This window comes from Arvicola amphibius, chromosome X, assembly GCF_903992535.2.
Source record: "Arvicola amphibius chromosome X, mArvAmp1.2, whole genome shotgun sequence".
Lineage (NCBI taxonomy): Eukaryota > Metazoa > Chordata > Mammalia > Rodentia > Cricetidae > Arvicola > Arvicola amphibius.
Genome location: NC_052065.1, coordinates 23066218 through 23089797, shown reverse-complemented (window position 1 = coordinate 23089797; position 23580 = coordinate 23066218). Strand labels below are relative to the sequence as shown.

At 37.4% G+C, this 23580-nt stretch overlaps 1 protein-coding gene and 1 non-coding gene across 2 annotated transcripts; both read right to left on the bottom strand.

Annotated features, from left to right (window-relative positions):
- Positions 1 to 622: 622 nt before the first annotated feature.
- Positions 623 to 730, bottom strand: LOC119805592. Its single transcript, XR_005283919.1, has one exon. It is a non-coding gene; the product is annotated as a U6 spliceosomal RNA (small nuclear RNA).
- Positions 731 to 8529: 7799 nt separating this feature from the next.
- Positions 8530 to 10404, bottom strand: LOC119804176. Its single transcript, XM_038315678.1, has 2 exons — positions 10376 to 10404; positions 8530 to 9205 (listed from the first exon to the last, which is right to left on the bottom strand). The coding sequence occupies exons 1-2, from the start codon at positions 10402 to 10404 to the stop codon at positions 8530 to 8532; spliced, it is 705 nt and encodes a 234-aa protein (XP_038171606.1).
- Positions 10405 to 23580: the final 13176 nt, after the last annotated feature.

Genomic DNA, 23580 nt, shown 5'->3' with positions numbered 1-23580 from the left:
TTTTTATTTTATTACATATTTACTTTTATTTTTACTCAGGTGCACACATGCATATGTGTCTGAATAAATGCATGCTCTATATGTTTGGGTGCCTGTATAGTCCCAGATGAGGGCAACAGAGTTCCTGAAGCTGGAGTTAAAAGTGGTTGAAATCCACCTAAGGTGGGGGCTGAGAACCAAATTCTTGAGGTCTAGAAGAGCAGCAAGTGCTCCTAACTCCTGAGCCATCTTTCCAGCCTCTGTAATTTTTTAATTGATATATGAAAAATTGTACATAGCAATAAATCTCACTATATTGAAGTGTGAATTTAGGATGGATTTCAAACCATAGCACCTTCTGAGCTGCCATATTTAAAGGCAAAAGTCAGCCCTCCTCTTTCTTTATATGCTCACCCCCATCTGACATGCTGTTCACTGAGTTTATATTATTTACATTTAATCTTCATTACTGGACCATAAATGTGTATGAATGTTTTTTTCTGTTTTTGCTCATTACTGTATTCCTAGCATTTGAATAGCTGGCACTTAGAACAGTTATTGAATTAATGGATTAAGCACTGTTATGTAGGTATCATCATTACCACTTCGCCAAACAAAGAAGCAAATTCAATGAGGGAAAATAAAAAATATGGAACACTTCACAAATTTGTATGTTATCTTTGCACAGGGGCTATGCTAAACTTCTCTGTAGTGTTTCAATTTTTATTATATGTGCTGCCAAAGTGAACGCCAGTGTAACTTCTTAACATGTTCTAAAGAAAGGGTGTTTAAATATATATAAATGCAAGCAAGTTATTAAAATGTGTACCTACAAGTTATAAAAGTGGACAAATGCAAGTTATCAAATTCCTCTCATGCTGCCTTTCATAGCCTTGACATTATCAATCAAATGCTCTGGCAGAGTACTACTACTACCAGTTTGATGTGGGATTCCCCTATGTATGCTGTGAATACAATTGATTCATTTATAAAGAAAACAGGCTTGGCCTGATAGGGTAGAGTAGAGCTAGGTGGGGAAAACTAAACTGAATGCTGGGAGTAAGGAGATGGAGTCAAGAAGGAACCAAATAGCCCTGCTGGAGACAGACGTCAAAACTGTACCGGGTATGCCACAGCCTCGTGGCGATAAACAGATTAATAGAAATGGATTAAATTAAGAAGTAAGAGTTAGCCAATAAGAAGCTAGAGCTAATAGGCCAAGCAGTGATATAATTAATACAGTTTCTGTGTGGTTATTTTGGGGCTGAACAACCTGGAACTAACAAGCAGCCTCCTACAACAGCACTCTCTTTTGTTGTTCTCTAAAGATACACTTTATTGCTAAAAAACATTTGTCACTGTCATTCTGACACAAATATCCTACTGTTTATACAAAGTATGTGTCTAAAACTTATGTTTTACAAACTCAAAGGATTCTTGTGAGTTCCAGGGAGGCAAATTGTATGATTCACCTTAAACATGACATATATACCCCTCTCAATTTCCTGGTCCTGAAAAATTTTTTTTTCTTCCTAAACTTAACTTTGTCCTCTGCTCTGCCAACACCTTGCCTGGTCCAAAAGACACCAGACTGTTCCACATTACAAATCCTGAACAGGAGTAAAGTGACCAGCTACCCCAGGATGTGATCAGTACCCAGTTTTCTCAGGCTCCCCACAAGAAAGACTTCAACACACAAATAAAAAGGGAGCAGTCTTAAAAATCTACTGTTCCAATTCTTTCAACCTGCTATGCCTAACACCCTGACATTTTATTATAAGAAAAAGATGAGCATATTATAATCTGCTGGCCTGCTCTCTCACATGGGTACACGGTCCCTTTATAAGACAAGCTCTGCCCACTCCCAACTTCCCCCATTTCTTCAGAGGCAAAAAATTCTCTAATCTCTCCCACCAGTCAGCTCTCTCTGTCTCTCTCTCTCTCTGTCTCTCTCTCTCTCTGTCTCTCTCTCTCTGTCTCTGTCTCTCTCTCTCTCTCTCTCTCTCTCTCTCTCTCTCTCTCTCTCTCTCTCTCTGCCTGTGTCTGTCTTCCCCCTTCTTCTGGAGAAATAGCTTCTGCCTCTCTCCATTCTCCCTTCTCCCTACTTCTCCCCATCCCTTCCCTCTCTATAACCCATTAGATAAACTCTATACCCCAGCTCTCTCTCTCTGCATGGCAAATCTGCCTGTCTCTCCCCCAGCAGCAGTCTCCCACCTGCCAAAAAGTGCTGTGGACTCAGGCCACCTACCACCACTACCAAGACCTCAGGTGGTTCACCTGTGCTGCCTCTCATGGGAATGGCCTCAGATCACCATTTTATAAATAATAACAGTGAAGTCTTTTGGGTAATAGTTATTTTGATTAAAATTGCCAGTGGCATGTTAGAGGAACAACAAGGAGCAACTGAACTTTAGGAGTTTGGCTCACCAGAATACAAGGTGAATTGCAAGTAGACAAGGCCCCCGAGGGCTTAAGTTCCAGAATATTTATTGTTACTGCACTGGCTTTACATGTTTTCTACTGCCATTTTTCTCCGGTATCTCTCATGGTGAAAATGGGTAAGGGATTCCCACTGCCTTTAATGTAGTATGATTATGTCAGGGAAATATCCTGCTATACTGGACTTTTTTACCTGTGGATTATTGTGAAGATGATCTTCTCTTAAACTGTACTGTTTAACTGAAGTAATGATTTTATACAATAATCATGTTAGTTTCAGTATAATTTTGATTATTAATGGTTTAGGTAGGATATAGTACTGCCCCCACCTCTGATAAAGCAGAGGATACAATGAGTACAAAATAGGACCAACAAAGTGTCACATAGCTAAGACTTAATGAGTTTCTGTTGAGGACCTATAAAGATTGTGGCTTAGGTTAATGATTAAGGAAAACAATCAAACCACAAGAGTTAGCTCAATTTATTTTTTTTATTTTTTATTTTTTTTTTTGTTTTTGTTTTTCGAGACAGGGTTTCTCTGTGGCTTTGGAGCCTGTCCTGAAACTAGCTCTTGTAGACCAGGCTGGCCTCAAGCTCACACAGATCCATCTGCCTCTGCCTCCCAAGTGCTGGGATTAAAGGCGTGCGCCACCACCGCCCGGCTCAATTTATTTTTTATATTTGAAAATGTGCTCATGTGTTTTAATGTACATTATAACTAAAACAAAGCTTTAAATAATGACTTCATATAACTAAAAACAAAGAATTGGATGATTACTTGAGATAATTGGATTGAACTATAAAATATTAAAACTGAAAATAGTGACCTGTTTTTCTGGCATTTAAAAAATCTACTGCTTATGTAAACAGTTATGGCTGAAAGGTTCCTGATCAATGAAAACTCTATGAGATAAATGTTTAGCTCTATGTGGGTTCATAGGAATAATTTTGTTTTCCTCATGTAATATGTAAATCTTAAATCATGTAAAAAATGGGAAAAATTTTTACTTGTACTCATTGTAATCATTCTCTCAAAAATAGAATGTAACCATATTGTAATTTTTATGCTGTTTGAAAGATTTTGTACAAAAGAAATAATAAAGACATAGAATAAGAAAAACATCAAGGTATAAGAACAGAAATAAAAAGAATAGGGTATAATAAGCAACAGAAGGAATAATAAAATGAAGTATTATGCTTTGGTCCTTGGAAATGGTCTCATATATATGTTTGTCTGTGTATTTGTTCACCTACTCTGCATCCCACTTCAGTTTCTCTGGCCTACTGAAGACTTGCCATTAATCAACACCCTAGGTGAGCTCCTGCCCTATTGAGGTGTGTGTGTGTGTGTGTGTGTGTGTGTGTGTGTGTGTGTGTGTGTGTTTCCCTTTTTCACCAGTCCCAGGAAATTGACTTTTTCCACTCTCACCTGCCCAAAGAATTAAGTTTTATTCTCTCAAATAGAAAAGTCAGTAGTGGATTTGTCTGCCAACTCCAAGATTCCTCTTCAATTCCTGAGCTATTGGAGGCTGGTCCTTACAACAGCACTTCTTTGTCTCTTGTGATTAGTCTCTGTTCAAAATCTATGTTGTTAAACATTAAACTATCAACACCTACTTGTTTCCTGATATAATTTGCTTGGAATATATTTTCCAAACTTTTAATTAATATGTCATCTATATTTGAAAGTAAGATGAGTTTCATGTAGATAACATTAAGATGAATTTTCTTTCTTAACCTGTTCAATTTACATGTGCTTTTGGTTGGGGTTATAAGGTCATTAATATTTAAGGTTATTATGACAACGTCTGTGTTGATGCTGTCATTTTGTTATTTGTTTTTTTTTCCATGATTTTCTTAGACTTATTTTGAGTTTCTGTATTTAGAACAACGTTTGTTTTCTTTTTATAATCTCTTTGTTTTTATTATTCCTGTCTTCAGTTCAGATTTCTCCAGGAGTCTGATTTGATGGGCATGAAGAATAATGGCATAATTATATAATATTAAATTTTTATTTCTCCTATAACTGCAGCACATAGTCACATTGGTTTTTGGGGGGGTACAGTACTTTAGGTTGGCATTCATGTTGTTTTAGAATATGAAGCACATGACTCCATGTTCTTATTTTTAAAATTTGCAATGAGAAAGCAGATTTTATTCTGATTGTTTTATAAAACACACTCATATGTGTCTTATAGAATTTCCCTTGAGAGTCTTATCTCATTCTTCAGTGTGTGCATTTAATATTTTAATTATTCTGTGCTAGGGGCCATTTCTTTTATGGTTCTATTTGGTATTCTGTGTGAATGATGAAGTCAACAGTGGAGCAAAAGTTGCTTGTCAGGATCCAGGACTATAACAGTGGAGATTATAAAGTGTCCAAAGTTCTGGAAAGCTCATCATACAAATTCTTTCATGATCTGTGTGTTCTGAACTGACTGTGAGAGTGTGGAAGTGGATCTGGTGGGTGTGATTCTTCGGATCTTACTGTACAGAGAGCATCTGACGTTTGACTCTGTGAGAGGTCAGAGGCCTTTTCTGTTTCTTTTCCTTGTTTTATTGTTTTTGTTGATATGTAGTTTTCTCTGATGCTGTGCCTTCCTTCCTCCCCCACTTCGGCCCTCTCTATGAACCACATGCTCCCAATTTACTCAGAAGATCTTGACTTTTCCTACTTCCAATGTAGATGAGATCCATGTATGTCTCTTTTAGGGTCCTAGAAGAGGCCATTTTTTGATGGAGCAATGTTACCTGCAGCGAAGGAAGAAGGATTAAAGAAGACATGGATAGAAGCTGAGCCTTGGCACTGTTATGTAAGATCAGACGCCCTGAAAAAAAACCTGAGGAGTGGCTATTGAAAAAGGTTCAGCCCCACTTGTATTTTAGACCCCAGCGTGGTGGAGATGCAAGGACAGGGTATGACCAAGGGCAGTGGAAGGTCTAGAGTGGACCTGGACGAAACAGTGAGATAACCTTTTCTGCTTTTGATGACAGAGCCAGAGTTACCTAATCTCTTTGAAGTACAGAAGGTTGTGATTGAATCCCATACATTGAAAACTAAGTGGTTTACCCTGCTACAGTTTTTTTTTACTTTAGTTTGATCAAACTTTTCCCTTATTCTCCACATTTAGACTAAGTGTATTTAATTTGATTTTGGTTTTAGTTTTATTTTTGTCTTACAGGAGTCAATAGATAAGAGTCTATGGACTTTTGAAGAGTAATTATTTTACAGAAAAATGAAATTTTTCAGCATTTTAATTTCTTAAAACTGAAGGGCTTTTACAATTATATATTTTTAAGTGTCACAATAGTAATTGAGACCTAGGGGATAATCATGAAAGGAAATATTATGGCTTTGTAGTGAAGCATGTATGTGAAGTTGGTAAGTACTCAGTGGTGTTATTAATAATTTGTCAACTTAACATAAACTAGGGTCCTCTGTAGGAATGTAAACTTAACTGAAAAAATATATTTCTATCTGATTGGCCTGTAATGGAGATTGTGGAACATTTTCTTGATTAATGTTTGATATTTCAGAGCCCAGCAAATTAGAGTTCCTATCACACCTGTTCAGGTTATATTGAGTTATATTTTAAAAAGCAAGCTTTGTGACCCATGGATTTAAAACTAGTGACCAACTCCCCTGTGTGACCTCAGTGTCAGATCTTGCCTTGAGGTTCCTGACTGGAGTTGGAAGGTCTAAGCTGAAATAAACCTTTTCCTCCAAAGTGGTTTTTGTTCATATTATTTCATCCCATCAGTAAGGGAGGCAGTTGTGTGCTAAGGAAAACTTTCTGATGACCATTATCAGGCAAACATTTTCATGAACTGTGCAAATGAGAATGTTAGAATCTGGATTATGGAGATGGTCCAGGTGGTGTTGTTTCCATCAGAACTGACCAAGGAAAGCCAGTGCTGAAGCCCCAAGACTAGATAAGATCTCAAAGTGTAGGGATGGCACTGGCAGTTCACCTTAAGAGGAACTCAAAAGAAAAATTTGGTGAGCAATGAAAGCAACTACAAGTAGGTCTGGGAGTACAGAGAGATCCAAGAGTTCTGCATTCAAGCAGAACTCACTAGGAAATTTGGGTGCAGTTGCCTTGGAGCTTCTTCTGGCAGAGTCGGAATGGCAAAAGCAGGTGAGGTTATGTGGAGATCACCAGGAAAACTGGATGCATAATAGATGAAATTACAGAGAGGCCTTGGGCTGGACAGACAGTTGAAGGAGGCTTAGTTCTGAGTGGAAGATGCGGCAGGGGAAGATCTCACAGATTCTGTGAGATCTGCTACAAAGGAGCAATGTATGGGAGTGGGGAGGGATGGTACTAGTAAACTAGGCAAGCCAGTTATGTGTTCTGTGCATTTAACTGTGTTGGAACTATACACCAGGGAGTATGGGTACTGGCACGGGAGGTATGCACCAATACAAACTGGTGCATAATCTGAACTTATTGCACTAGTATTTGTCAGTGTGGAGATGATACAGGCAGACTTGTTTCCGAAAACAAGACCAGGGAAAGATGATACAGGAAATGTTTTCTCGTAGACACTGTTGGAAGTAAATGGATAACGCTGGCCAGTGAAAATACATAAAGATCACCAGAATAATCTGATGTATGACCTGTATATCCACACTTGGAGTGTGCAGATGATACAGGTGGGCATGGCTCGGGGGGATGCTGAAGGAGAATTAAACTGAGGAGCTGCAAACCAAGCTATGCCTGGGACTGTGGGGATGAAGCTGTCATACAAACTTCTGTTGAAATTATGTTGCAAATTTGGCATAGGCAATGAAATGGAGCTATTCCTAAAAGAGTAGATGTGGTCTACACAGCCTGGGTTCTGGAAAAGAATCAGGGAAACATAGTGCAGGAACTAAATGGGTAGTTCTAGGCTTTGACATGCTGTGGTGGGGCTCATAGGATCCCACCAAGCAGACCTTGCGAGAGATCTGTTTCCAGAGCTAAACACGATAATGTTAATACATCCCAGATGGAAAGGATTCTGAAGCTACTTCTTAGATAATTCCAGAGCAACAGTTGTGTGGCCAGAGCTAGAAGTGGAAATGTGGGAATGGCCCTGGAAAAGCAAGTTCTGTGGCTCTCATCCAATGAAAACAAAAGCCATTTACTCATTCTTATCCAAGCATCAGCTTTTTAAGTTAGGATATGCAAGCTGTTGTCTGAGAGGGTATCACTAGGAAGAGAAAGTGCCAGAGCTGTGTGACTACAGAGAAGCCTAATAGCGCACATAGCAGAGATTATCTTGATTCTGTGGTAATGTGGCATGGAAAGAAACGAGATCTGAATGAGCAGATCTAAACCTAGGAGGGTGGAATTCACAGAGGCTGGAAAGGTTCAAGGAATCTGAGAATACTACATGTGTATATCTAAATTGTCAATCCCAAATTACACACTGGGTTGTGGACTTGACATGAGCAATCCCTGTACCGGGGATATTTATAAGGCATGACCACTGTGGAACATGCATTAGTTGGACTTACTCCACAGTTTTAAAAGCTGCTTCCAGACAATGGAATACAACTCGGGCAAGCAGCCCTCTGATCTGCACACCGTATTTTCTATGAGAGCATACTGGGAATGCTTGGCAATTTGTGATATTCACAAACAGAAAGATATGTCTGACTGTCCAGTGTATAGCATAGTCTTCCTACTCCATGACAAGGGCACACACTGTCTGCAGAGCCAACACTATGAAGTCCAGCTCTGCCTTCAGGAGACCTGAGTTTCAGAGGGTCTCCAGACAGAATTGTGTTTACTTTTCTGTTTATGTGTCTGCTTCCTTACCTTCTTTCACCTGATATTTATCCTGTGATAAATGTTTTTGTGACATGCATTTCACCATTACTTTTGCCTGCTACTACTTGTCAGAAATATCTGAATGCATGATCACAGCCTTCAGAGATTGGGATATGAAAATATCCAAAGAAAGAAACAGGTTAGGCAAAGGAAGAATTCATTTAGACAGACCAAGAGAATCAATTTGATGCTTTATTTGGAACAAGTTGAGACCTACAAGAGTTTTGTATATCAATAGGGAATTTCTTCTAGGAACATTCCGACAGATGTTGTAAATGTAGGAGTCTTCACTTCAGATTTCTTGATCAGCCACTGTGGAAGCACACTTGGCATTCACCTGATTTGGTAGTTTCAAAGAGTTTACCTCAGATAGAAAAAATATCACACCAAAGATTGATATGGTGGCTGTCAGTACCCCTGATGGGAACACAGCAGTATAATGTTTGTTTATTAAGGACTCTTTTTTAACCGGAAAGTCAGGTGGAAATTCAAGAGTGCTTTGGCCACAATGATCTACAAAGTGGTTCCAGCTCACAGAAACAAATATGAAGATGCTGCTAACATATAAAATAAAGGCAGCAACCTTGTAGCAGTATATCTGCATCTCAATAAATGGGTCTTTCATGCAGCCAATCTTAATGGCGATTGCACTGAAAATCAGAACTGCAGGCTTCATCAAAACAGCCCACATTATCATGGCCTGTGCATACTGAAATTCAGGTGGAATGGTCCATGTAGAATTGAAAGGGATGTGCACCTGAATCTTGGTTACAGTCCCTGAGACATTAAACTCTTGAGGGTAATAAGCTCCCCACAGTCCAAAGGACACAAATTGCACAAACTTGTCATCGAATTCCCACAGGCGCCAGTATTGGCTACTTGCAATGACTATTTCAAACACCAAAGCTGATAGGCTGCAGAGGAGGCCACTGAACTTCTTGAAGATGCACTCCTTCGCACTGGCAAGTCTGAAGATGAAATTAAACAAATATATAGTCAAATCAGGAACACAAGGGACAGTGGAAAACAAAATGAGTCATGGAATACAGAGCAATAAGTTCTCATACCTTGTCCTTTCTGTCGCATAAAGTTGTATTTAAGTAATATACCTATGGCAGAAGTTCCCTCTATAAGAGGTTTTGATTAGCAATTTCACTGTTTCTATCAAATGCTGAAATGTGCAGATTTGTTAACTAAGCATTTAATGCTTAGAATTAATAGTCAATAAAGTTTACAAAGTGTACAATGATGTTTAATTAATTGGTGTTTACAATACATAAATAAGATAAATAGCTTAAATGAGAGGTATAAGCAGAATGCACAAATATCTATAAATTATGGTAGTGGACTTATACAAATTTAATTCACCTATATTGTCTGCTATATTTGTAAATGTGTATGCATCATGGGAAAACATATTTGAAAACCTAAATTTTTACTTTGTGATCAAAATTAAAATCTGTATGTGAAACATGAGCCCTCATGGATATTTCAATCATTTCTCATAACTTACTCAACCATACACATTAGAAAATTACCTTCATTTCATTGCTGAATATGAAGTATCCTGACTGTATTATGTGAGCAACTATTTTCTCCAGCACCTTATTGGTTCATATCTTTGGATGTAGGGCTAATGTTCATGAATAACTATGCCCTGAAAAATGTCACTGTGTTCATGAGCAGTAAGAAAGTTCAGGCATGTACGCGATATCATTGCCACCTCCAATGCAGGAGGTTTGAGTGGCCTACAAACTGTATCTCCTTGCCAGGAAAATTTCCCACTACTTCCCACTACTCCACATTCTCTGTGGAATGTACTTTCTAACATGGTGAAGGCAGTAGCTCTAGTAAACTGGGAAGTCACATCAGCAATGTGACTAAAAAATCTAGTATGAATTGAGTAACACCCTACCCATGCCCTCTTCCTTATTAAGGCAGAACTGAGCCTTTTGATGTCAGAATCAGTGAGTTTGGAAGCACAACTAGAATCAGGGTGGAAAATTCTGTTGTGAGAGACAAATGAGCTAGCATGGCAAGATTTAGTTGTGCCCATGTCTGAAACCCATGAAGGAGGTGCTTGTGCTTCATAAAGATCCAATTTGAAACCCTCCAAGAAGTTCATCTTAAGCTTTTACCTTTGTTGATCAAGGGGGAAGAGATCCATTTGAGAAATGTCGAGATCATAAATATCTTCCAAATAACAGGAAATGTTGATCGGATAGGGAGTCACACAAGAGTTGAATCACCTTCAGTAAAAGAAGCTCTGTTAGGCAGATATTTCAGCTCAGAACGGTGTCTCACAATCAACCCCTGATTCATACAGACCAACCCATTCATCTCCTCTGCTTTGCTTAGTTGAAAGCTCATTTATACCCTTCAGGGATATTAGCCCATCTGATATTCCTGACCCTCCAATGAGATTCACACAATCATTACCCCATTATATAAACAAAAAACACAGAAAGTCTAATTCACATACTCAGTTTCAGGAAACTACAAATGTATAACAGTCAATAGAGGCTACAGAGCCTTTACAGCTACACAGGGATTCCCAGTACTTATGTTCAGTAAGATTTACTAACATAGAAATGATATCAACAAATAGTTAAATCTTAGGTCATTGACTTCTTTGACATTCTACATCTCCAGACTTGAAAGCTATTAACAGAAACTATGTAGAAAACATAAAATACTTGCCTCTCTTCCCTTCTATGAAGGCCAAATGCTAGTGACTGCCCAGTATAAGAGACTGACTTAAAAATTGTTTCCGTAGCTACCAGAGATGAATGTCACATTATGAGCAAAGAATCAGAGTTAAGATGTATAGTCTTAAAGGGGCAGGGTTGGTAATGTCCATGTTATATGTACAAACCTTTAGAGATATAATTACTCTATTAAAGGTATAAATTAATCTAGGATTAATTTGAAAATATTTTCATAAAATATAAATTTATTTTGATTTCTCCCTTCAACAATGTTTTCTACTCCCTTTGTTTCCCACATCTCTAACTGCCCACTTGTTCAGTCTTTGCTATCTCTATGTCTCTGAAAAAATCTTAATACTAGAAAGACGAAAATACAAAATGAACACATGGCATAAGGTTTGCCTTGGCCAGCTAATGCTAGTTATGAAGCCTATGCTGGAATGTATTGAGTATTCCCAGTTATATTCCATTGAACAAAAATGAATTTTGTTTTACAGCACTATCAGTTGCAAATATCTTATTGGTTAGTGAAGATTTTTTGTGTCTACTGCACAGTTATAGTACCAACATATGGTCTGCTTTGAATGAGTATGGGTCTTGTTTGTCCTTCCAAAGTCTCATTCATTTCTCATATGGTATCTGTCTTGTGTCTCCAGGACACTGTTTCCTAAGAGTCATCCACTAACTCTGACTCCTACAATCTTTCCCTCTCTTTTATTATACAGATCCCTAAACCTTTAAGGGGGAACTCTGATGAGGACATTCCATTGAGGACTGAGTATTCCAAAGTCTCTCATGTTCTTCACATTGTCCAGTTGTAGGCCTCTGTGTTAATTACCATCAAGTACAAGAAGTTTCTATGGTATGTGTGGGTAGAGTAGGGCACAAATCTATAAGAATAGTTCTTTAGAAGTCATTTTATTTTAGTATTCCTTTTTCTGAATAATAATAATAGGAGATTTAATATGACCTATCTAATCCCAGGTTCCTTTCCACTTCAGCAGTGTCTTCTATAGGTTCCATTTCATGGAGTGGGTCATAAATTCAATCAAAATTTGATGGGTAACCTCCTTCAGCCAAACGCCTTTAAAGACTGGGCTGGGTTGACTTTGGGTACAAAAAGGTCACAGTCCCATCTACTCGCCCTCTTCTTCAGAAGTACAACACCTGGATATTTCATCGTTGTTATCCATGAGTTCCCTTTTAATAAATGAACACCTTAATATACCCTATTCAGAGCTAGTGTGGGATTCCTTTATTTACTCCATCTGGTGCCCCCAATGTCAGAACAAGTCCACACTTATCAGGACATCCCCTCCCCTGTAGCATTCCTTGTTCACCAGCCCAGGCCCATTTCTTGCCTGCTCATGGCCTGTCTGCTGCTGCTTAGTTACCTGACTTTCCCCACCCATGGCTCATGACTCACATGCCATTCCTTTTACAGCCAGTGATCCTTGTGGTGTTTCTTCTCACAGTAGCACATAGTTCACGGCTCACAACTGAATGAAAGCTTTGGGCTTCCTTCTTATTCTAACCACCAACTCTCAGAATCACTTTAATTGTCCTTAATAACTGCTATTAATTTGTTAAACAAAACATATTTATCAGTATCAAAGATATATGATGTCCCTCCACTTGATGGCTACAACCATGGCACCTTCTGGTCAACAAAGATTATTACACCTATTCCAATTCAGCATAATTACCTAAGACAAGTTAAGATTTGAGAGTTATATGAGGACTAACAATATTACCATTCACAAATTTAATAACCATTTTGCTTTTGCTATTCTGCAAGGCTTATGTAATTTTCCTGATAAATCTATTTATTTGATTTTGGGAAATAGTTTTGTTTTTCGTATTATATTGCTAAGAATATGATTTCATAACAGAGCCAAGAATGAGACATTTTAAGAAATGGTACAGTGTTTACAGACTAATAACGAATGGCTAGTTGAAAAATTTATACTATTGAAAAGGATAACATTAATTTAACAGACAAAATCCAATCAGTGTTTGAAAATACTGAGATAATATCTTATCAATAGGAATCTGTGGAAAAGTTTTGATAGTTTAATGGATAAGGTATCTCTCCAGGAAGGAAATATGCACACCATCACAATTATGTCCAAGGATGAGATATTATCTTTACTGGACAAATTTCATAACTGGAATCATCAAAAAGGGCATTAGAAAAAACATTAGACAGGAGATTCAGACTTTATCAAAGTCACTGAGAAAATAATTTTTATACATTTTTTATTGATATTTATTGAGCTCTTCATTTTTCTCTGCTCTCCTCCCTACCTCTCCCCTCCCCACTTCAATCCTCCCCCAAGGTCCACCTGCTCCCAATTTACCCTGGAGATCTTGTCTTTTTCTACTTTCTACTTTCCATGTAGATTATATCTATGTAAGGCTCTCTTAGTGTCTACATTATTTTCTAAGTTCTCTGGGATTGTGGTTTGTAGGCTGGATTTCTTTGCTTTATGTTTAAAAACCACATATGAGTGAGTACATGTGATCATTGTCTTTCTGTATCAAATAATTTGAAAATATTGAGGAATCAGGACAAAGACAAGGCTGTCTACTCTCTTCATATGTCTTCAACATAGTTCTTGAAGTTTTAGCAATAGCAAAAAGACAACATAAGGAGATTAAGGGGATTTAAATTGGAAAGGAAGAAGTCAAACTTTTGCTTTTTGCAGATGATATGATAGTGTACATAAGTGACCCCAAAACTCTATCAGAAAACTCCTGCAGCTGATAATCCTTTCAGTGATGTGGTAGGATACAAGATCAACTCAACAACAACAACAACAACAACAGAAAAAAGCCAGTAGCCTTCCTATACACAAAAAATAAAGAAGCTGAGAGGGAAATCAGAGAAACATCACTTTTTACAATGGCCACAGATAACATAAAATATCTTGGGGTAACACTAACCGAGGAAGTGAAAGAACTATTTGACAAGAACTTTAAGTGTTTGAAGAAAGAAATTGAAGAAGATACCAGAAAATGGAGAGATTCCCCCATGCTTTTGAATAGGACGGATCAACATCGGAAAAATGGAAATCCTACCAAAGGCAAGCTATAGATTCGATGCAATCCCCATCAAAATCCCAACACAACTCTTCACAGACCTTGAAAGAACAATAATCAACTTCATATGGAAAAACAAAAAACCCAGGATAGCCAAAGCAATCCTATACAATAAAGGAACTTACAAAGGCAATACCATCCCTGACAGTAAGTTCTATTACCGAGCTACAGTAATCAAAACAGCTTGGCATTGGCATAAAAACAGAGACATTTAACAATGTAATCAAATTGATGACCCAAATATTAATCTACACACCTATGAACACCTCATTTTTGACAAAGAAGCTAAAATTATACAATGGAAAAAATAAAACATCTTCAACATGGGGGATGAGTTAAAAACTCCAGTAGGAAATAGGAAACTTATATTTTGGCAGACTTCTATAAATGATAAAGGACCAATGCTAAGAGTGCATATAAATAACATTGTCATTGAGGAATTACTAGACACAGGTGTGTGTGAGAGTAGCATTACTCCAGAATCTTGGCATCTAGACTTTCCTCTTCAAGAAGCAGATGTTTAATTCCTAGAAATTGGAACTCTATTTCAAGTGAAACAAAACACAAGATGGGTTGAATGTTAGAGCCAGAAGGACATAGAGGAAGGCTGAGGACATATGTAGCTGATATTGCAGTGAAGTTATGGGGCTGTGAACAGTTGCAGCAATGGAATACCCAGATTAACATTTCCACAGTCCCAGAAACTCATGTTTCTGGGATAGATATTACAAAGTACTATGAACAAAAGTCACCAGCCATTCAGGCTATAAAAGAATACAAAGCAACTAGCAAGCCTTCAGAGGTACTAATGGCCCTACCTTTAAAATGGTTAAGTAAGAAACCAATATGGGTTAAATAATGGTCTTTACCAGAAGAGAAGCTGCAGGCCTTAGAGCAGCTGGTAAAGGAGGAACTAGATGCTCACCTTATTTAAAAATCAATCATCTTTTAGAATTCTCCTGTATTTGTTATTAAAAGGAAATCTGTAAAAATGGAGAATGGTGACAGAACTTAGAGTGGTCAACAAGGTTATTCATTGTATGGGCCCCTTACAATCTGGAATTCCTCCACCTTTTCTATTACCAAAAGGATGGCCTCTCATAGTTATTGATTTGAAAATTTGTTTCTTCACTATACCTTTAAAAGAAAAGAACAAAGAAAAATTTGCCTTCACGGTGCCTACTTATAATAATTCTCAGCCTACTAGGAGATATCAATGGACTGTCCTCCCAAAGGGAATGCTCAATAGACACACCCTGTGTCAATACTTTGCAAGTCAGCCATTGGAAATAATATATAAATAAGTTTATAAGTATTATATTCTATTATATTTTGCTATCTGACTCAAGTGAGTCAGATAAGTTAGAAAGAATGTTTGAAAAAGTAAATAAAGCTTTGCCCAAATGGGAATTATAAATTATTCTTGAAAAAGTACTGAGAAGAGATTCAGTCAATTACTTAGGTTATAAAATAGATTTACTTAAAGTTAAAACACAAAAGGCACAAATTAGCAGAAACCAATTGTGGAATCTTAATGACTTTCAAAGATTGTTAGGTGGCATTTCCAGTCAATGACTGGCTGTTGGGATAACATCTGATCTAATAATCTACTTAAAGAAAATCTTAGATGGTCACAAAGACTTAAATAGTGCCAGGGAATTAATTGATATTGGAATGAAATTAAAGGAGGCATATGTGGATAGGGTGGATCCATATCTTAATTGCATTCTAGTCATATTGCCTTGCAGAATTTCTCATACAGGAATTTTAATGCATAGGGAAGATATTATCTTATAGTGTATCTTTGAACCACATAAATCAAGTAAAAAATTAAAAACTTATTTGTAAAATGTCTCTGAATTCAGTATAAAAGGAAAATTGAGACTTTGTCAGCTAGCAGGTATAGACCCAGCAGAGATTATAGTGCCTTTTACTACTGATGAGAATTTAAAACAATATAGGAAGACAATGAACTATGACAAAGAGCTTGTGATAAATTTTAGGAGAGATTAATAACAATCATCACAAAAAGCAATAGAATTGACCTTATAAAGAGAACTACTTGAATTCTTCCTTGTTGCGGGAGCTCCCTCCGCTCCTTTAGCCAATAGCCGCTGAGATACCAGCCCATTGGGGCGTGGTCTCTCTTTTTAAAAATGCGGCTACTTCCCTCCACTCGTGCTCTCCCTTCCGGCTCTGCTTCCAGCAACTAGGCTCCCTTCCTGATTGCGCAGAGGGCTGTTGGCTGGGACCGTGATCTGTAAGTTTTTCCCCTTTAAATAAATAACCATTCTATTAATCATAATTCCAAACTGGTGTGGGGCTGTTTGTGACTTATGCCTTCATCTCCTCACATTGTATGTGAGACACAAATAACTAGAACCCATATATTCTATACTGATGCAAGTCAATCAGGAAAGGCAGGTTATAAATCAAAAGATTTAAGTAATTCTGTCCAAAATGCAGAACTATATGCAATTTTCATGATACTATGGGATTTTAAAGAACCTCTCAAATAGTTACTGACTTGCAATAAACAGAACAAGTTGTCTTGCATATTGAAATTGCTGAATTTCTACCATATGATACAGAATTGTCTTCATTATTCATTCATGTTCTAGATATAATTAGGAATATGCTTTGTCCCATATACATAATACATATTTGATCCCATATGGGTTTCCCAGGACCTCTAGCACAAAGTAATGCAGAAATTGATCAATTATTGATTAGAAGTGTGTTGAGGGCCTCAGAATTTCATAAGAAATGTCATTTGAATAGCAAAGGTTTAACAAAGGGGTTTTCTATTACATGACAACAAGCTAATGAGATTATAAAGAGATGTCCTACTTGCTGATTCTATAGTCAAACAACACTACCTGCAGGGAACAACCCAAAGGGTACTCAAAGGAATAAAATATGGATGTGTTCCACTTTGCAGAATTTGGGAAATTAAAATATGTACAGCACACTATTGATACTTATTCAGGTTTTCAATGGGCAACTGCCTTGAGTTCAAAAAAGGCTGGTTCAGCAATCATGTGTATATTATAAGTTATGACCATCATGGCTATTCCTGAGCAAATAAAGATAGAAAATGGTCCAGCATATGTGTCTAAGAAAATGAAACAGTTTTTTTGTTTATGATAATACAAAGCATATTATAGATATACCAAACAATTCTACAGGTCAGACAGTTATAGAAATGTCAAATTGAACTATGCAGGACATGTGAAGCAAACAGAAAGGGATGGAAAATACCCCCAGAAATAGATTGCATAATGCTTTATTAACCTTGAATTTTCTTAACATTGGTGAGAAAGGATCCATGGCAGCAGAGAGACATTGGATGAATTAAATCAGCCATTGTATTTCAAAGATATTTTGACCAGGCAATGTGCTACATTGGAGCAAGGGTTTTGCTCTTGTTTCCACAGGAGAAGAAAACTATGGATATAATCAAAATTAAAAAAAGTTTTGATTTGAAAAGGAGAAACCTCTTGAGAAAGGGAAATGAGAGCTGATCCATAGGTGGTAATCATGCATGTAGTAAGAAAACCTCAAAAGTATTGGGACAGCATTCTATTCTTGCCTTTGCAGGAAAATATACTTTTTCAAAAAATCAAGAGACCCTGGATGTTTGGATGCCTAAAGAGGAAAAAATAACCATCAAGAAATGATCATCAAGCAAAGGAATATGACTTATGAGGACATGTCATCTGAGGTTAAAAATTCATATATCTATCTACATATAGATATATAGATATATATGTATATCACAATATTCTTTTAAAAACTCGCTTAAAATTTAAAGCTGGTTTTGGTGTTGGACAATAGCTATTCTTCCCTAAATGCAAGCATGTTGTTAAAATAATTCAGAGTTTCTGTCTCATGTCAGGAGCCATTTGGTATGGGACTCAAAGAAAGAAGATTTTAGGAAAAACTTTACTTTTTTCCATACCTATATTTATTATATATTGTATATTTTGTTGAATATTTGTTTATACAAATAATGTTTAAGTTTTCTACAATGAACAGTATATTTTCCTGCAGTAATCTTTAAAGTTTTCAGGAAGAAGATGGAGCCCCCCCCAAATGACTCCATATCATTGATATGAGGACTGAGTATTCCAATGTCTCTCATATTATGCGCATTGTCTACTTGTAGGCCTCTGTGTTAATTAGCATCTAGTACAAGAAGTTTCTATGGTATGTGTGGGGTAGAGTAGGGCACAAAACTATAAGAATGGTTCTTTAGAAGTCATTTTATTTTAGTATTCCTTTTTCTGAATAATAATAATAGGAGATTTAATATGACTTATCTAATCCCAGGTTCCTTTCCACTTCAGCAGTGTCTTCTATAGGCTCCATTTCATGGAGTGGGTCATAAATTCAATCAAAATTTGATGAGTAACTTCCTTCAGCCAAACACCTTTAAAGGCTGGACCAGGTTGAAGCAAGACTTTGGGAATAAAAAGGCCACAATCCCATCCACTCACCCTCTTCTTCCCATGTACCACACCTGGATAGGTGTTGTTCAGTAGTTGACTGTTAAGTTTCCAAGAGTTTGTAGGCTTTCTGGGGGTAGAATTATTGTTAAATTCTAAATTTAGTCCATGGTGATCCCACAAGACACAGGTGGTTACTAATATTTTTTGTATATGTGAAAATTTGCTTTGTTTCCAAGTAAATGGTCAATTTTCGAGAATGTTCCATGAGCTGCAGAGAAGAAGGTATATTCTTTCCTATTTAAGTGGAAAGTTCTATAGATGTCTCTTAACTCCATTTGATTCATTACCTCCATTAAGTTTCTCATTTCTCTGTTAGGTTTCTCTCTGATTGACCTGTCCATTGGTGAGAGAGGAGTGTTGAAGTCTCCTACTATTAGTGTGTGTGGTTTGATGACTGCCTTGAGTTCTAGTAATGTTTCTTTTACATAAGTGGGTGCTTTCATGTTAGGGGCATAGATATTCAGGATTGAGACTTCATCCTGATGAATTATTCCTGTTCTGAGAATAAAATGTCCATCTCCATCTCTTCTGATTGACTTTAGTTTGAAGTCAACTTTGTTAGAAATTAGTACGACCACACCCACTTGTTTTTTAGGTCCATTTGCTTGATAAACCTTTTCCCAACCCTTTACTCTAAGTAGATGTCTGTCTTTGTGGTTGAGGTATGTTCCTTGTAAACAGCAGAATGTTAGATCCTGTTTTTGTATCCAATCTCTTAGCCTGCGCCTTTTTATAAGTGAGTTGAGTCCATTGATAATAAGTGATATTAATGACCTGTGGTTGTTAACTACAGTCATTTCATTTTTTTTTTGGTGGTAGGGTTTGTGTGTTACCCTTCTTCAAGTTGTACAGGTGAAGGGCCACTTGATGTCAGAGTTATTGTGGGCATTGTTGGACTCCTTGGTTTGAGATTTTCCTTCTATTACTTTCTGTAAGGCTGAATTTGTGGCTACATATTGTTTAAATTTGTTTTTATCCTGGAAAATTTTGTTTTCTCAATTGATAGTGAACGAATGCTCGGCTGGGCATAGTACTCTGGGCTTGCATCCATGGTCTCCTAGTTTCTTCAGTACATCTATCTGGGGCCTTCTGGCTTTCATACTTTCCATAAAGAAGTCAGGTGTTAGTCTGATAGGTTTACCTTTATAAGTTGCTTGACCTTTTTCCTTTGAAGCTCTTAATATTCTTTCTTTATTCTGTATGTTTTGTGTTTTGATTATTTTATGGCAAGGGGATTTTTTTGATCCAGTCAATTCGGTGTTCTGTATGCTTCTCGAACCTTCATAGGAATATCTTTCTTTAGATTGGGAAAGTTTTCTCCTATAATTTTATTATTAAATATATTTTCTGGACCTTTGAGTTGTACTTCTTCTCTTTCTTCTACCCCTATTATTCTTAGGTTTGGTCTTTTTATTGTGTCCCAGATTTCCTGAATGTTTTGTGATGAGAATTTGTTGGATTTGCTGATTTCTTAGATCAGTGCATTTATTTTCTCTATGATATCTTCAGAATCTGAGATTCTTTCTTCTATCTCTTGTATTCTGTTGGTTATGCTTGTTACTGTAGTCTCTATTCATTTACATAAATTTTCCATATCCAGGTGGCCCTCGGGTTGTGTTTTCTTCCTTGCCTCCATTTCAGTTTTCAAGTCTTGCACTGTTTCCACTATCTGTTTGATTGTTTTTCCTTGGTTTCCTAGGATATCATTTACAGATTTACTCAATTCTTCAAACTTTTTGTTATTCTTCTCATCCATTTCTTTAAGGGAGTTTTTCACCTCCTGTTTAAGGGCCTCTATCACTTTCATAAAGTCAATTTTTTTCTACTTCTTCTTTGATGTTGGTGTGTCTTCTATCTATCTGATGATTTCATTGGTTAATTAATAAAGAAAACTGCTTGGCCTAATATGTTATAACATAGGTGGGTGGAGTAGACAGAACAGGAAGAAGGAAGTGAGGTAGATGGCTCAGATAATTTCCCCGCCTCTCCTCTCTGGGTCAGATGCCATGCCTCTCCTCAGGTAGACAAACGCAATGAAGCTCAAGCCCAAAATAGACATAGGCTAGAATCTTCCAGGTAAGCCAACACCTCGTGGTGCTACATAGATTATTAGAAATGGGTTAAAGCAAGATATGTGAGAATTAGATAAAAAGAGGCTGAAACTAATGGGACAGGCAGTGTTTAAATGAATACAGTTTGTGTTGTTATTTCGGGTTTTAGGCTAGCTGGTGGCTGGGAGCAGGGTGGCGGGAATGCAGCCTGCAGCTCATCACTACAGAATGGTGCCCAACTCCTGCCCAGATCACCAAAGCAGCAGGATGTGATCTGCCCCACTGAAAAAAGGTACTGAGCCACATGGCTAACATAGATCAGACTAATGGGTTAATTGAGATATGAGAATTAGCCAGTGAGAGGCTAGAGCTAACGGGCCAATCAGCTTTATAACTTATAGAGATCTCTGTGTTATTTCTTTGGGGCTTGCCAGCCGTGGGGTATGAGGTGGGACAGAAACCCAAACAAGCAGGCCTGACCCCCTCACTACACTTCTTGATTGAGGTGTTCAAATCCTCCTGTTGTAAGGTTGCTGGGTTCTGGTGATTTCATGTTGTTTTTCAGATTGTTGGAGGAATTCTTGCATTGGTGCCTGCCCATCTCTCCTTCTGAATGCTCCTCTATGGATCTTCTTTTACAGGATCAGGTGTCCTTGCTTGCCAAGGAGCTTGCAGACAAAGGGCCTACCTTGCTGCAGGCAGGCTATTGAAACAAAGAAACTCCCGCTGGCCCGGTTGCACTCACTACCTAGTCCCAGCACCCAGATCAGGCTGAGCTTCTTATGTTATGAGCCCAAAGGGGGAAAAAGAAGGGAGGGTTTTTCTGGATGCAAGCTGCGTGGGGTAGGAAGAGAGAGGCAGTAGCCAGGGAGAATAGCCCCAGCCGGAAGACCAGGAAGTATAGGGGGTTGAGGAGTGTCTGTGCTCCTTCTCCGGGGCTGCTGCCAAGGGGCCAGGAACTCACTCACCTCCTGGATGTATCTTCTGGCACTAAGATCTGGTTTCCTTGTTCACCAGGGAATTCGAAGACAAAGGGCCTACCTTGCTGCAGGCAGTCTGTTGAAACAAAGAAACTCACTCCCGCCTGGTTGCACTCACTACCCTGTTCCAGCGCCTCAGTCAGGCTGAGCTGGGGATGTTATGAGCCCGAACATGAATCAAAATCTTCACTGCATTCTGGTCATATTATCCTCTAAATATTCCCCCTACAGAAATTTTAATTCAGAGAGAAGATATTATCTTATAATGGATCTTTTTATCACATAAACCAAGTAAAAATAAAAAAAAATTATGTGGAAAGGGTCTCTGAGTTAATTCTAAAAGGAAAATTGAGATTTGTCAATTCTCAGGAATAGACCCAGTAGAAATTATAGTATCTTTTAATAATAATAAAATTGACAAATTATGGGAAGAAAGTGAATCCTGGCAAGGAGTTTTTAGTAATGTTTTGAGAGTGATTTACAAAAACTATCTCCAAAACCAAGAGAATTTAACTTATAAAGAGAACTCATTGGACCCTTCCTTGCATTGTACAGGACGTACCAATTACTGAAGCTCCTACATTCTATACTGACGCAAATAAATCAGGAAAGGCAGGTCACAAATCAAAAAAATTAAGTAATAGAGCAAAGCCCTTATCATTCTGTCCAAAATACAGAATTATATATTATTCTCATGGTACTAAGGGATTGTAAAAAAACTCTCAATATTGTTACAGATTCACAATCTACAGAAAGTTGTTTTGCCTAATGAAACCGCTGAATTTATACCAGATGATAGATAATTGACTTCATTAATATTCAGGAACAATATATGATCAGGAATAGTCAACTTCCCGTATACATACCACACATCCAATCCCATATGGGCCTGCCAGGTTCTCTAGTACAAGGTAATGTAGAAACAAATCAATTGTTGTTTGGAAAAGTGATGAAGACCTCAGAATTTCATAAAAAAGCATCATGTCAATGGCAAAAGTTTAAAAAAAGACTTTTCTCTTACATGGCAACAAGGCAAATTATAAGGAAATTATAAGAAAATGTCCTACTTGTTCTTTATATAACAAAACACCACCACCTACAGGAAGTAACCCAAAGGGTACTCAAAGGGAATGAAATCTGGCAGGTAGATGTGTTCCATTTTGTAGAATTTGGAAATTAAAATATGTACACCCCCACCAATGATATCAATTCAAATTTTCAATGGGAAACTGCTTTGAGTTTGGAAGAGACTGATTCAGTAATCACAAATTTGCTAGAAGTTATAGCCATAATAGGTATACCTGTACAAATGAAGAGAGACAATGCTCCAGCAAATGTCTCTAAGAAAATGAAATGCATTTTTGTTTATAATAATATAAAACATATTACAGATATACTACACAAACCCACATGACATGCAGTCATAGAAAGGTCAAACTGAACTTAAAAGATATGTTAAGTAAACAGAAAGGTATGATAAAGACCCCCAGAAATAGATCACATAATGGTTTGTTAACTTTGAATTTTGTAAATCCTAATGAGAAATGAACAATAGTTGCAGAGAGGCATTGGATAATAGAAAAAAACAAAATTAAATCAGTTGGTATTCTTCAAAGACATAAAGACCTCAGAATGGAAACCGAGATATGTGTTATGTTGGGGAAAGGTTTTGCTTTGGTTTCCACAGGAGAAGAAAATTGATAAAGATTCAGTTTGAACAAGAAATATCTCTTATATAGAAGAGATGATAGTTCATCAAACAGCATGACTGCTTAATCTAAACTAATTTATAAAACTAAATGATGGTTTTCATTTGATGAGATGTAACTTGCCAAAAGGAAGCCTACCCAAATTTAGGGTTGGGGAAGGGTTTTTGTTTCTCTCTTTTCAGAAGATTAAAGGCATCTAACTAAGGGCACCAAAGACAACTGGACAAAAGGGACATCTTAAGAAAAAGGACAAATTTTCCAGTAAAAAATGTCTCAAGAGTA

Bases quoted from the DNA above. Each gene is read 5' to 3' on its own strand.
- LOC119804176 (XM_038315678.1), bottom strand. From the start codon at position 10,404: ATGGATCTCTTCCCCCTTGATCAACAAAG. The intron at 9,206-10,375 runs GTAAAAGCTTAA...TTTCATCTTCAG, and splicing joins TTCCCCCTTGATCAACAAAG to ACTTGCCAGTGCGAAGGAGT.